The sequence below is a fragment of the Mus caroli genome, chromosome 17, assembly GCF_900094665.2.
Source record: "Mus caroli chromosome 17, CAROLI_EIJ_v1.1, whole genome shotgun sequence".
In the NCBI taxonomy this organism is placed as follows: Eukaryota; Metazoa; Chordata; class Mammalia; order Rodentia; family Muridae; genus Mus; species Mus caroli.
Window position 1 is genome coordinate 24,576,949 of NC_034586.1, and position 12,606 is coordinate 24,589,554.

Below are 12,606 nucleotides of genomic sequence, written 5' to 3' on the forward strand. Positions count from 1 at the left end.
CAGGGTTTCTCTGTGTAGCCCTGGCTGTCCTGGAACTCACTCTTTAGACCAGGCTGGCCTCAAACTCAGAAATCCGCCTACCTCTGCCTCTCAAGTGCTGGGATTAAAGGCGTGCGCCACCACTGCCTCATAGTCTCCCAAACATTCTTAACCAAGCTGTCTTAGCTGAGTACGCAGGGGGTACTTTTAAGACTTTTTGGAAATACTTTCTTCAACTTTCAGGAAAACCAGCTTATATCAGGGTAAGTAGAAATGGGACTTCCTCCCCAACTTACAATTTTTTGTTCTTGATTTTTTTTCCCTTCCTTTTTTCCTTTTCTTTCTTTGTTTCCTTCATTCATTTATTTGAGACAGGATCTCACCATGTATCCCTGGCTGACCTGGGATTCCCAGAGATCTGCCAGCCTCTGCATCTCTGCTTCACTCTTTATATTTGTTAGTTTATCTTTGTGATGGAATCTCCTGCATGCCAGGGTAGCTTCCAAATAACTGTGTAACCAAAAATGGCCTTGAACTCCAGATCCTCATGCATTTTCCTACCTAGTTTATGCAGTGTCAGGAATAGAGCCCTGGGCTTCATGCCGCTGAGCAAGCACACTACCTCCACCAGCTTAGTCATGCTCAGTCCTGAAGAGACAGGAAGAATCTCGAAGTCTGCTGTGATCTAGAGGATGCACTGTGGGGTACTCAGCAGCTCTCATTTTAATAAAGCTGGAGAGCAGTTGGTCACCAGGCTGGCCTTGCTCCTGTGCAGAGTAAGCTTGGGCACTGTGGTTCAGTTAACTAGAACTGAGGGCACCAAGTCAGCAAACACTATAAGTTTTGTTCCGTGTTTGAATATCTGCCTCTGCCAAAAACAGTCCTCATCCTTGAGGAAGACAGCAAGCATGTTCTCTAATCATTGAGTTTAAATGACCACATAGTGTGCAGTGTGGTAGGTTTGGGAGACCCAGCATGGTCTGGCTCTGTGCACTCTCTGACCTTGTGTGACCCACTTTCCACTTGTGTCTCTCTGTCTTTGTATTCTTTCTAATACAGACAACCAGCCACACCCCAGCAAGGCCTCTGCCTGCTCTCCTCACAGCCTGGCCTCTCCACACTTGCTGATTGGTTCCCCTTGGTCCCATACAAGGTTCTCTGGATCAGAACCTTATTCCCCTCTTGTGCCCTAGCTGAGCTGTGATCTCTAGGCACTATCTGTGCCTTACTCTGCCTGGCACTTTGCAAATATTGTCACCATATATTTCTGTCTGTTTTCTCCCTTGCTTTGTAACCTCTGTTAGAGTGGGGTGCTTTCCTTTATTCCTGATTGTTAGTGTTTGGAGCAGTAGCAGGCCTACCTGCAGATATTATTGTAGAGGAAATGAGTGCAAGAACTAACAAGTTCTAGGACAGCCAGGGTTACACAGAGAGACTTTGTCTTTAAAACACAGAACAATCAATCAAAAAGCATGTCCCACTCAAGTGGCTAGAACTGTAAAACATGCAGATGGTCTGTGCTATTAGCTGGGTTGTTAGCAGCATCTCAAACTTACAGAGGACTTGAGTGTCAGTCTTGTCAACTGACAAAACACTGTGATGTAGACTTAGCATCTCAGGTTGTCAGATGAGGGAACAGATTGAAACCTTTATTGTATAAGAATGTGAACAAAACTGCTTTCTTCTTGGTACTTTGGCTCCATTTCCTGTTACATATCCAAGGCCATACCTGCACCACTGTGTTCTGTTGTATTTAAAGCCCAGTGTGCAACTGAGAGCCAACAAGGAAGTAGCCAGTAGGTCAGAGGTCACTGGGGAAAGTAAGGGGCTGGAAGGATTCTCTCTCACTGTGAACAAGGGAGAAGTGTGATCATTGGTTAATTGTCAGCTCCTGCTGCTGTTTTAAGCCCTGTTTAAACCTGGAAGACATGCTCTGCCTTTTCTTAATTACTTTCAGATAGAGCCCATAGTGGTGGAGATGCCAGGCTGTAACAAGAGGTTTTTGTTTTGTTTTGAACCTTTGTATTCTGATTTTAAAAAGCCTGGGATGGTGGGAATCTTAACAATTGGTTGTCACCCAAGCGTGGCTCTGGAACAGGGCAGTTTGGAGCTCTGAAAATCATCAATCCTGAGTCCCACTTAGTGCTGGTTAAGAGACAAGTTATTTGTCTCACTTAAGTTTAGAGGATGCCATATCCCAAGTGAGAAGCAAACTGGAATCCAGTCGTGAACGTCGTTGTTTTGGCCTTCAGCTTACAATATAATCTCACTTAATCTTTTAAAGATGAGGTATTGGATAGCTTTCCCACTGCAGTGCACTCCAGCCTTCCTTAAATTATTTTAAGAATTTACTATTTAGTCCAGTGATAATAGCAAGCATGTCTTCTCAAATGCCATTAAGTACACTCACCAGGATCAGATACTGTAGAGACAGACAGGTGGCTCTCTAGTGGTGCCCCTTTCAGATTATCCATTCTGCTTTTATGGTACTGGGGTAGAACATGCGAGGTCATCTGTGTTGTGCTTCTGTATCCTGCTGATTTGAGAAGTGGCTTGCCTCCCATAGACAGTAACTGTGGTGCTTGCTCCTGTCCTATGTTGTATGACTTGCTTTTGAACTCCTTCTATATATGAGCTGAAATTTGATACTTGGTGGTACTGATCTTGGACCTTGTGGGAACAGCATGGAATTATTAGCTGAAAGAACTCCACCATAAATACTGCTTTTAGTCAACTAGTAGCCCAGGAGGGGAGCGGTGTCTTATTTCTGTGTAAGTGACTAATTGTATGTACACGATGGTTTGACCATCTCATCCTGCTCTTACAAACGTCTGTGATAAAATGGATCAGGAGTGCTGGATCCACCACCTACGTCTCCCAGCTCATCAGAGACAGTTGTGTGTGATAGGAAGGGGGGCTGGGAGTGAGTTACATAGGGGCTGTGGAGTCTGACCATTTGCTGGGCCAGTGTGTTTGTGTGTGATGGTTGCAGATGCGTGTGCACTGTGGTATGGAGGTCAGAGGACAGCTTTAGGAATGGAGCTCAGGCTTTCATGGTGAGTGTTACCACCCACAGAGTTCATTTTAGTAGCCCTGCTCTGCATTCCTACATTTATCAGATTATATGCCAGTTTGAAGCTAAAAATGCAGTCCTGAAGCAGGTGTTGGGTCAGCTGCCTCTAAGCCCAGCACTCAGGAGGAGAGGCAAAAGAATGTCAAGGGCATCTCAGGTAAGATCCTGTCTCACTAGCTCCAGGAATGGGGGACCTCAGTTGTAAGAGTGTCTGCCTCACACGCACAAGACACTGGTTCCTCAGCACCACCAAAAAACAAATGACTGGGATAAGGAGAGACTGTCTTACTTCATTCAATTTTGAGGAACTGTTAGGGAAATTGTCCAACTATGGTGACATCTGTAAAATGTTAAACTTGTATGAATTTATGTATGCATGCCACAGCATGCACGTGGAGGCCAGAGAACAACCTATAGGAGCCATTTCTCTCCTTCCATAGTGTGTGTGGGTCCTAGCATGGGCCTCAGGCCATCAGGCTTGGCAGCTGCCTTTGATTATGTTTTTTGTGGGCTTGGAACTCAAATCAAAACTGCTTTGATAAAAACACTTCAAAGAGTCTAGTTTACTTTTTTGTTTTGGGGGTTTCTCTTTGTAGCCCTGGCTGTCCTGGGACTAACTCTGTAGACCAGGCTGGCCTCAAACTCACAGAGATCCTCCTGCCTCCGCCTCCTGAGAGCTGAGTTGAAGGAGTGCACCACCACTGCATGGCTACTCTTTATTTTTCTAAAGAAGTGTTTTTGGAGAAAGTACCCAAGGAGCTAAAGGGACCTGCAACCCTATAGGTGGTACAACATTATGAACTAACCAGTACCCCGGAGCTCTTGACTCTAGCTGCATATGTATCAAAAGATGGCCTAGTCGGCCATCACTGCAAAGAGAGGCCCATTGGACTTGCAAACTTTATATGCCCCAGTACAGGGGAACACCAGGGCCAAAAAAAAGGGGGGGGGGAATGGGTGGGTAGGGAAATGGGGGAGAGGGGGGGAGGGTATGGGGGACTTTTGGGATAGCATTGGAAATGTAATTGAGGAAAATACGTAATAAAATATATTTAAAAAAAAAAAAAGAAGAAGTGTTTTGTGTGTATGCTAGAGCATGTGTCTGTATGCACATGAGTGCAGTGCCCACAGAGGCCAGAAAAGAGCATTAGGTCTTCTGGAGCAGGCAGCTCTGAGCTGCCCAACATGGTTTCTGGGAACTGAACTCAGGTCCCCTCAACAGCAGGAAGCACTTTCACTGATAAGCCATTTTTCCAGCCTCTTAATTTACTCTTAAATTATGTATGAAGTTCACCTTTTCCTTAAGGCAAGATTTAGGAAAATGGCTAAAATCTCATTTTTAAAGTCAAAACTAGGCCAAGTCCCTCTAATCTTCATATAGCAGTCAGCCCTCCTGAGCCTCGTGAGGAGAGGACCCCTGCTCTCTTACACATGCAGCCCTGGTACTCTGCTCTGCTCTGTCCCCATGCTGCTGCTTCAGTAGTGGTGAGAGTTTGTGTGGCCTAAGTTTGAGAGCCTGTTGTCCTGAGTGTACTCACACCCTCATCTCACTCCATAAAACAGGATGGACACTCAGCACCACACCTGCGGGAGCTCTGGACTGCCTTGCTCCTCCTTCCTTTAAGGGAGAGCACGATAGTGCTCATAAGCCTTTTGCTAGTCATTTTTGAAAGGATTCCACTTTGAAAATCTTAAAACAGCACGGGGTTTAGTGAGGTAAACATAGGGTGATGGGATTGCAGATACAGGATCCTTTATTATGTGAGTACAGCTAATCACACTGCAAAAACACAATTGAAGGGCTGGGGGTGTGGCTTAGAGGCCTGAAGCATCAGGTTTGATCTCAAGCACTGTTGTGTTGCTGTGAAAAAACAACTTAGAGAGGAGAGCATTTAATTTGGGGCTTGGTTACAGCTTTAGAGGTAGGATATTTTCATTGGGGTGCAGGGGCTGGGCCTGGTTGGGTTTTTGAAACCTCACAGTTTATCCCAACGACCCCTCCAATCTTAGTTGTGGTTACCACTGCTGTGATGACATGCCATGACCCAAGAGTACGTTGGGAGGGAAGGATCTCACTCATAGTTTCATATATAAAGTACTGAGGGCAGGGACTTGGAAGCAGGAGTTGATGCAGAGGCCATGGAGGAATGCTGCTGCTTACTGGCTTGCTTAGCCTGCTTTCTTACAGAACCCAGAACTACCCCTCCAGGGGAGCATGACCCCTGTGGGCTGGGCTCTCCCTCATCAATCACTAAGAAAATGCCTTACATCTAGGTCATGTGGAGACATTGTCTCAACTGAGGCTCCCTCTCTGATGACTCTTGCTTGTGTCAAAATGACACAAAAGTAGCTAATACGCCTACTACTCCTTCTCAAACAGTTCCATAACTGAGGACCAAACAAATCTATGAACCTATGGGAGCCATTCTCATTCAGACCACCACAGTGGTGCATAGTCCATCACACTAGCACTCAGGAGGTAGAGGCTGGAATCAGAAAGCCAAGGTCATCTTTGACTAAGTTTGAGGTGACCTGAGCCACATAAGACTTGTCTCAGCAAAGAGAAGACAAAGAGAAAGAAAGCACTTACAGTGCACGTGCTTTCTGATCCTCGTCCATCCAGGTTTCTTCTCACCTTCGTGGTTTCTTTACAGACCAGGAAAAGACATAGCAAGTAGGAGTGGTATAAGTGTGGAGAGGATAGTGCATGTAGGAAGGCAAGGCTGTGCTCAGTTGGGCTGGTGTGGTACTTCTTGGGCGGTCTTTCCTGCATCGGTATATAACATACACACACACACACACACACACCCCTTGTGTTTCCAGGTACCTGGTGACCCATCTCATGGGGGCAGACTTGAACAACATCGTGAAGTGCCAGAAGCTGACCGACGACCACGTTCAGTTTCTCATCTACCAGATCCTCCGAGGGCTGAAGGTACAGGCAATAGCTTTGTCATTTGGGGAAGTGAGTTATCGCTCCTGTGTAGTAAGAACTTAGAAAAGACAGTTTTTCTTATGAAAAACGTAAAAGAGTTACAGAGTCAACCAACCCTGCTGCTCTTGTATTTCCCAGGCCAGTTTACTAGAAAGCAAATAAATGTTGTCCTTCCCTTTGATCCTTTAGTCGGAATATCCAAGAGACTTTTAGCCACATTGAAAAGTTAGTAGCATCCTGATACAACCTGGTATGCAGTCAGTGTGATCCTGAGGCTTTAAAATATTCTTCGGGGCTGTGAGCTGCTTTTATATTACTTCTCGGGACTTGAGAGGTAGAAAAAGAACGACCACTGTGTGCAGCATGTGTGCCAGCCACCAAGGCTGTCTGGGGGTGGGGGGACCTCTTCAGAACCACCTTTGATGTTTAGCACATTGGAACTCCTACTGAAGTCATCCTCGAGAAAGAAAATAAGCTGACAACTCCAGTAGGTGGAGTGAGAATTAGAGTTTGTGTAATGACCCACTGTGAGCGTGCACAGTGCTTGACTGAGGGGAGAGCACTGCAAGCATTCTAGAGGATATGACACCAAAAAGCTGAAGATGGCTTTCATTCAACCTACTTTCTTCTCTTTTGCAGTATATACATTCGGCTGACATAATTCACAGGGTATGTATTATACCTGACATGGTAATTATTTTGGTAGTGTGGGTGGGGCATCTAGTTCAGATCTCAGCCTTGTAACTTAAACAGTGATTTTCTGCAACCTTGTTCTCAGTGTAGACCTGGTAAAGGAACACTTGCCATGTGCCTGCTCAGGGCTTGCCTGGAGTCTGCCTTTCTTTCTGAGAGCTCTTCGACATGTGTGCATCTTTAGCACCTGTAGGGAGCAGACTCTGTGCATTGTTGATAAGCTCTCTCTGCTTGCTTTCCAGGACCTAAAGCCCAGCAACCTAGCTGTGAACGAAGACTGTGAGCTCAAGGTAAGAAAGAAGAGATGGACTGTTTGCTTCCCTTACGTGTCCCTCAGAATCGTGACCAACCACACTTAGAGAAAATGATTTATAAGCCATGACTTGCTATTTGAAAAGTCCTTTGTCCTTAGGAATATCAGACTGTGAGATTTGAACTAGGCTGAACAAGCTGTTTGAGTAACTTTGGAAGTAGATGTCGGTGTCTTGTTTTCATTTTTAAAAGATAATTAAATTAGAAATGCAACATGTTAATTGTAATTGTCGGTTAAGCCTTCCTGGAGCACTGATTATTAGATAGGTTCCTAAAAGGAAAAATTGTAGATCTCAGAATGATCTAAATAAAACCTAAGTAAATTAGCTGTCTTTAAAAAATAAGTAGCTACCCAAGGAGTTAAAGGGGTCTGCAACCCTATAAGAGGAACAACAATATGAACTAACCAGTACCCCCCCAGAGCTTGTGTTGCTAGCTGCATATGTAGCAGAGGATGGCCTAGTCAGCCATCAGTGGGAGGAGAGGCCCCTGGTCTTTCGAAATTCTATGCACCAGTACAGGGGAATGCCAGGGCCAGGAAGGGGGAGTGGGTGGGTTGTGGAGCAGGGCAGGGGGAGGGTATAGGGAACTTTCGGGATAGCATTTGAAATGTAAATGAAGAAAATATCTAATAAAAAAGAAAAAAAGTAGCACTATGATTTTTTTTTTTATGATTTTATTTATTTGGGGCAGCGGGGGGGGGGTGGTTTTTCAAGGCAGCGGTTCTCTGTGTAGCCCTGACTGTCCTAGAACTCACTCTGTAGACCAGGCTGGCCTCAGAAATCCGCCTACCTCTGCCTCCCAAGTGCTGGGATTAAAGGCGTGCACCACCACTGCCCAGCAATGAATTTTTTGAAATGTCTGCAGGGGGCTAGAGAGATGGCTCATTTCCCAGCAGCTACATGGCTGCTCACAGCCATCTGCATCTAGAGCACCTGATGCCCACTCTTCGTCTCTGTGGACACTGCACAGTCTTGGTGCACAAATATCCATGCAGGCAAAACACCCATGTACATGAAATTGAAAAGGAAAAAAATGTACTTCTTTGTAGAGTTGTAATGTCCATGTAACCACAGTGATGACATAGTAACCTCCATAGTTTCAAAAGGTTTGAGTGTCCCCTCCTAGTGACCCATGACCCTCACCCTTCATTCAATGCAGGCAATTCAATGACCCAATTCTGACTCTGGATTAATCTTGTTTCGTATAAATGGAACTGTCCAGAGTCATGCACATTACTGGATTGTGTGTTCATCTGTACTGTGTGCTCCAGTATTCTCAGTTGTTCAGCAGTTTCCATTTCATAAGCATACCAAAGTTTGTACGCTGCTGTCCTATTAGTGAGCACTTGCCACCGTTGTGGTTCGGAATATAAACCTATGGTGGACGTTCATGTGCAGACCCGTGTGAGCGTATGTTTTTGTCCTTGAGTAAATTCTGGGGGGTGGGGGGGGGGTTGCTTTGCTTGAAGCTTTACTTTTAAAGTTTCTTGGACTGTTTTATCATGCCATGCATTCTGAGTGAAAACTGGGGCGCCTACTTTCTGAAAGTGACTTCCTGCTTTCCTGGTTGTGAGGTGGCAGAACTTGCTGCTCCCATGCCTGACTTCTGCTCTTGCCCTTAGATTCTGGATTTTGGGCTGGCTCGGCACACTGATGATGAGATGACAGGCTACGTGGCTACCAGGTGGTACCGAGCCCCGGAGATCATGCTGAATTGGATGCACTACAACCAAACAGGTACTGACTGCTTCAGTCGCCTCCCCGGATGGGGAAGGGGTGCTCCATAACATGGCTTTCAGATGACTTAGCAGCTGGGGCCTTACTTCTTAAGTCTTCCGTGTCATTCTTTCTGTGACACTACCTGAGGGGAGTGGTCTCTTAATCCTAACACCTATGTTTCCTGGGAGGCTTCACCATTTTCCCAGTAACAAAGTTCTGCCCCTTTGTGAGTTGCTTATTTCTTTTATCTTAATTATATTCCGAGTTGCACGACCTGTGGAGTCCTTTCTTGAGTGACAATTTTAATAAGTTTATTTTTATATAAAAAAGATTGTCAAACCTTGGGTATCTTAAATCCTGACTTGAATCTCTCACTCATAGTTAGAGTCATTTGTGTCCATGAATATGAATAGAAACCATGTCAGTGCTTGTATCCTCTTTACTGTTCCAGTGGATATTTGGTCCGTGGGCTGCATCATGGCTGAGCTGTTGACCGGAAGAACGTTGTTTCCTGGTACAGACCGTATCCTTTAACACGTTTTGGTCCTGTTTCTCATGTGTGTGCTGTGGTAGATGTGTGCTTCCCTAACTCGTTGGTGGGGAAGACTCAGTTCTTTGCAGTTCAGGCGTGGCTTTTGAGGTCTGTCCTCTTGTTGAGTTGCTCACCTTGCCAGGAAAAGGCTTTGGGGTTGAGAAAACAAGCTTAGAACTCACCTGTCATATTTTTGCAGCAAGTCCCTTTATTAATGAGTTTAGTCTATTCCTACAAATCCTTGGTGATTGTACACAGCCACCTGTACCTCAGAGGGATCTGGTTCTCACATTTGCTTATGTACTAAACAGACTGTGGGCCCCTCTGCTGACACGCCCGCTGAGTCCTGTCCTATTTGCTGCTTAACAACCAACAAAAGAAGCAGGAAAAGAGAGACCCTGCTGTGTGCTCTTGTTGTCCCTGTTTAGAGCCAGCCCCACTTTAGTCCCATACTTACCTCATTTGGGTTTTGGGCACTAAGCACTCGTTCCTATCTGTTGGGCACTTGTCCCATGGCTTAGGAATATCATTGAATGTGATTGTGAGAACGCCCACCAGCTCTGCTTAAGGAGGGTGTTAGGTGAAAATGTTAAAACGGATGCTTAAAATCCGTCTTCAGGAGGAATTTTGTAAATCCCTAGTAACCTGCAACTGGTTTTGGCTGGGCTCTTAGAAATACCATAGCGACACATGCTTCACCTTCTAACTGCGCGGTGAGCTCTTGCCTAACACATTAGACTGTAAGCTCAGGTGCTGTCCGCTTAGGCTGCCCTTCTCCAGGGACTGCGATGCCACTGTGTCTGTTGTGACAGTTTTCTGCTAGACAGTCTTTTATGGAGTGGAATCCTCTGCTCCTCGGGTAATGCTGTCTGCTCCTGTGCGTGCTACTTGGTGCAGCTCACTCTGTTATTCTCCACTCCAGGATGTCATCACCTGACCATCTCTATTCCCTTCGAGATTTTGGCTTGCTTACAGTCCAAGCTGAGAGGGTTAGGCAGGGTTTATGATGCACCTTGTGCTGTACTCTGAGACCATCCTGAAGCTGTTCTCTCTTCTCTTCCTTTTCCCCTGGTGTCTCTTCAGCTGTCCTTTGGCTAGTCCCAGAGACACATGCCTTCATAGGCAGACAGACTGACAGAACTATCCTTAGGGAAGTGTCTCAGTTCATTGCTTTTGTAGTCCATGTATGCAAGTTAGATGCTAAGGCCTTGGAATTTAGATTTTAGATTTTAGCTTTTTTTACTTTAGAACTATGTGGCTTTGATCAAGTTTCCAATATCCACATCTCTCTCTTTCCTTAACCGTATACAGCTCTGTGGTTGCGACTTTACTGAGACCAGAGCCATCAGGAAGTGCTAGCTTCACCAGTGGCTGTATCAGTAGCTTGTCATGGCCACAGACAGATAGATACCTGAGAGAAATACTTATTTTTGGCTCATGGGTTCAGAAGTCTCGGTCCATGATGAGATAAAGCATCAGGGTAGCAGGAGCGTGTGGCAGAGGAGGCTGGCTGCTCACTTCATGGTGGCCAGGAAGCAGGAGAGAGGGAACGAGAGGAGGCTGGGGAGAGGAAAACATCCAAGAACAAAGTACCTTCTAGGACTCATTCCCAGTGACCTGCTTCCTCTCCCAGACCCCACCTCCTAATGTTCCCAGCATAAAAAATAGCAGCGCCAGCTGGGGTCAGATGCACAGCAGGAGACATTTGAAGTCCATACTGTTAATACTCCAACCCTACCTTCTGAAGGCCATATACTTAGCTTATAGTATAAAACACACTCAGTCCATGAACAGGAATCCAGGTCCTCATTAGTCTCCGATACTCAAGGCAAACTCTCAGCTGTAGCCCCTGTTACAGTCAACAGATTATATGCTTCTCCTTTCAGTGGCATAAACATTCTCCTCCAAAGGTAAGGAAGGGCCAGACCAAAGCAAGGTGAGATGGAGCATTAAAGTCCCATAGTTTAGCATCCATCCTCCAAGGCTTGGGTGGCATGAGCTGAGTTCCAAAGAGCTTGGGCAGCCCAGCTCCTGTGACCTTGCTGGATGGATCCATATGCCTTCTCTCTTGGCTCACTGCCTGTAACTCTGTCCACAGCTCATATTCTGGGGACTCACTGGGGCATCCCCCTCACAGCTTCATGGGTCACACTGTCAGGCCACTCACAGTGATTCCAACCCTGGTGTACACTGCCCTGCTTCTGCCACCCCGTAATCCTTGGGTTCTGTGTGCCTCGAAAAACCAGCATCGTGCTGCCAGGCTAAGCAGTAGCTGGGTCTTTTTGGACCGTGGCTTCAGGGAGCTCAGAGTAGCTAAGCACTATGACCAGATCCTAACCGGCCCTCAGTGGGCAGGGGGCTCTGAGGTACCTGTTTTCTAGGGTGTTTTGGACGAGTTTATACTTTGCATCTGGGCCTACAGTAGTTAGGGGTTTCTCCAATATCCAGCATATTTGGTATCTTTCCTATCTTTTCTGTACAGATTTTTCTGTTTGTTGTTATTGGTGGAAGACATTTGTTTTGTTTTGTTTTGTTTTGTTTTGTTTTGTTTTGTTTGAGACAGGCTTTCTTTGTAGCCCACGCTCACCTGGAACTACTATGTATTTCATGATAGCCATAGCCTCCCATTGCTCCTCTTGCCTTGGTCTCCTGAGCTACCGTGCCTGTTTTTTTTTTTTTATGCTGTGTTGGGTCTAGATCCCAGGGCCTTATGCATGCTAGAAAAGCACTTTACCAGCTGAGTCACATCACTAGGCAGTTCTGACAGGTGTTTTGAGTAAAAGTAGGAGTTTACCCGTGTGCGTTTAGTTTTAACTGGGTGAACCGGAAATCATTAGTCTAGTGGCCCTATCTATTTTTCTTAAGGTCCCAAGGAGTCCTGAAGTTCTCTTCACTGCTCTGTCCTGTGGTTTCTAGAACTCTTTTCAAAGCCTCTAAAGAGCATATGGACCCCACTCCAGCCAGCCTAGAAGGCCTGAGGCTGTAGCCTGTGTGGTTTGTAAATGGAACACTGATGAGACATTTTGCAGACTGCTCTTTCCTGGAGTTCAATTTTCTCCATGGGTTTCTGTTTACCTCACTTTTAGTCATTGTGCCTTTGAACTAGTGATCTTAGCTTCTAAGAGCTGCCTAATAAGACTTTTTGAGGCATCATAGATCTGTTACGTGTGTGCTATCCTGTGTATGGCTCATAGTTGAGGAGCCCGTGTGGTTAATGTAACTTGATGATTGATTGACTTAATCTCTACAATTTTAAAGTTTATAACCTATCAGTATCAACTAGGTTCATGGTGTTGGATAGTCATTGCCACTGATGACTATGCTGTGACTTAGAAAACCCTTCCATCCAGCTTAATAAGAG

General features: G+C 45.7%; 1 protein-coding gene across 2 annotated transcripts in view; it reads left to right on the forward strand.

Annotated features, from left to right (window-relative positions):
* Mapk14 (mitogen-activated protein kinase 14) overlaps positions 1-12,606 on the forward strand; it is a 56,342-nt gene that overhangs the window by 27,906 nt on the left and 15,830 nt on the right. For both annotated transcript variants that reach the window (XM_021186017.1, XM_021186018.1), the window contains exons 4-8: positions 5,876-5,987; positions 6,627-6,656; positions 6,923-6,970; positions 8,617-8,731; positions 9,165-9,236. In XM_021186017.1, coding sequence (XP_021041676.1) covers positions 5,876-5,987; positions 6,627-6,656; positions 6,923-6,970; positions 8,617-8,731; positions 9,165-9,236 — 377 coding nt within the window. The remainder of the gene's footprint in view (positions 1-5,875; positions 5,988-6,626; positions 6,657-6,922; positions 6,971-8,616; positions 8,732-9,164; positions 9,237-12,606) is intronic.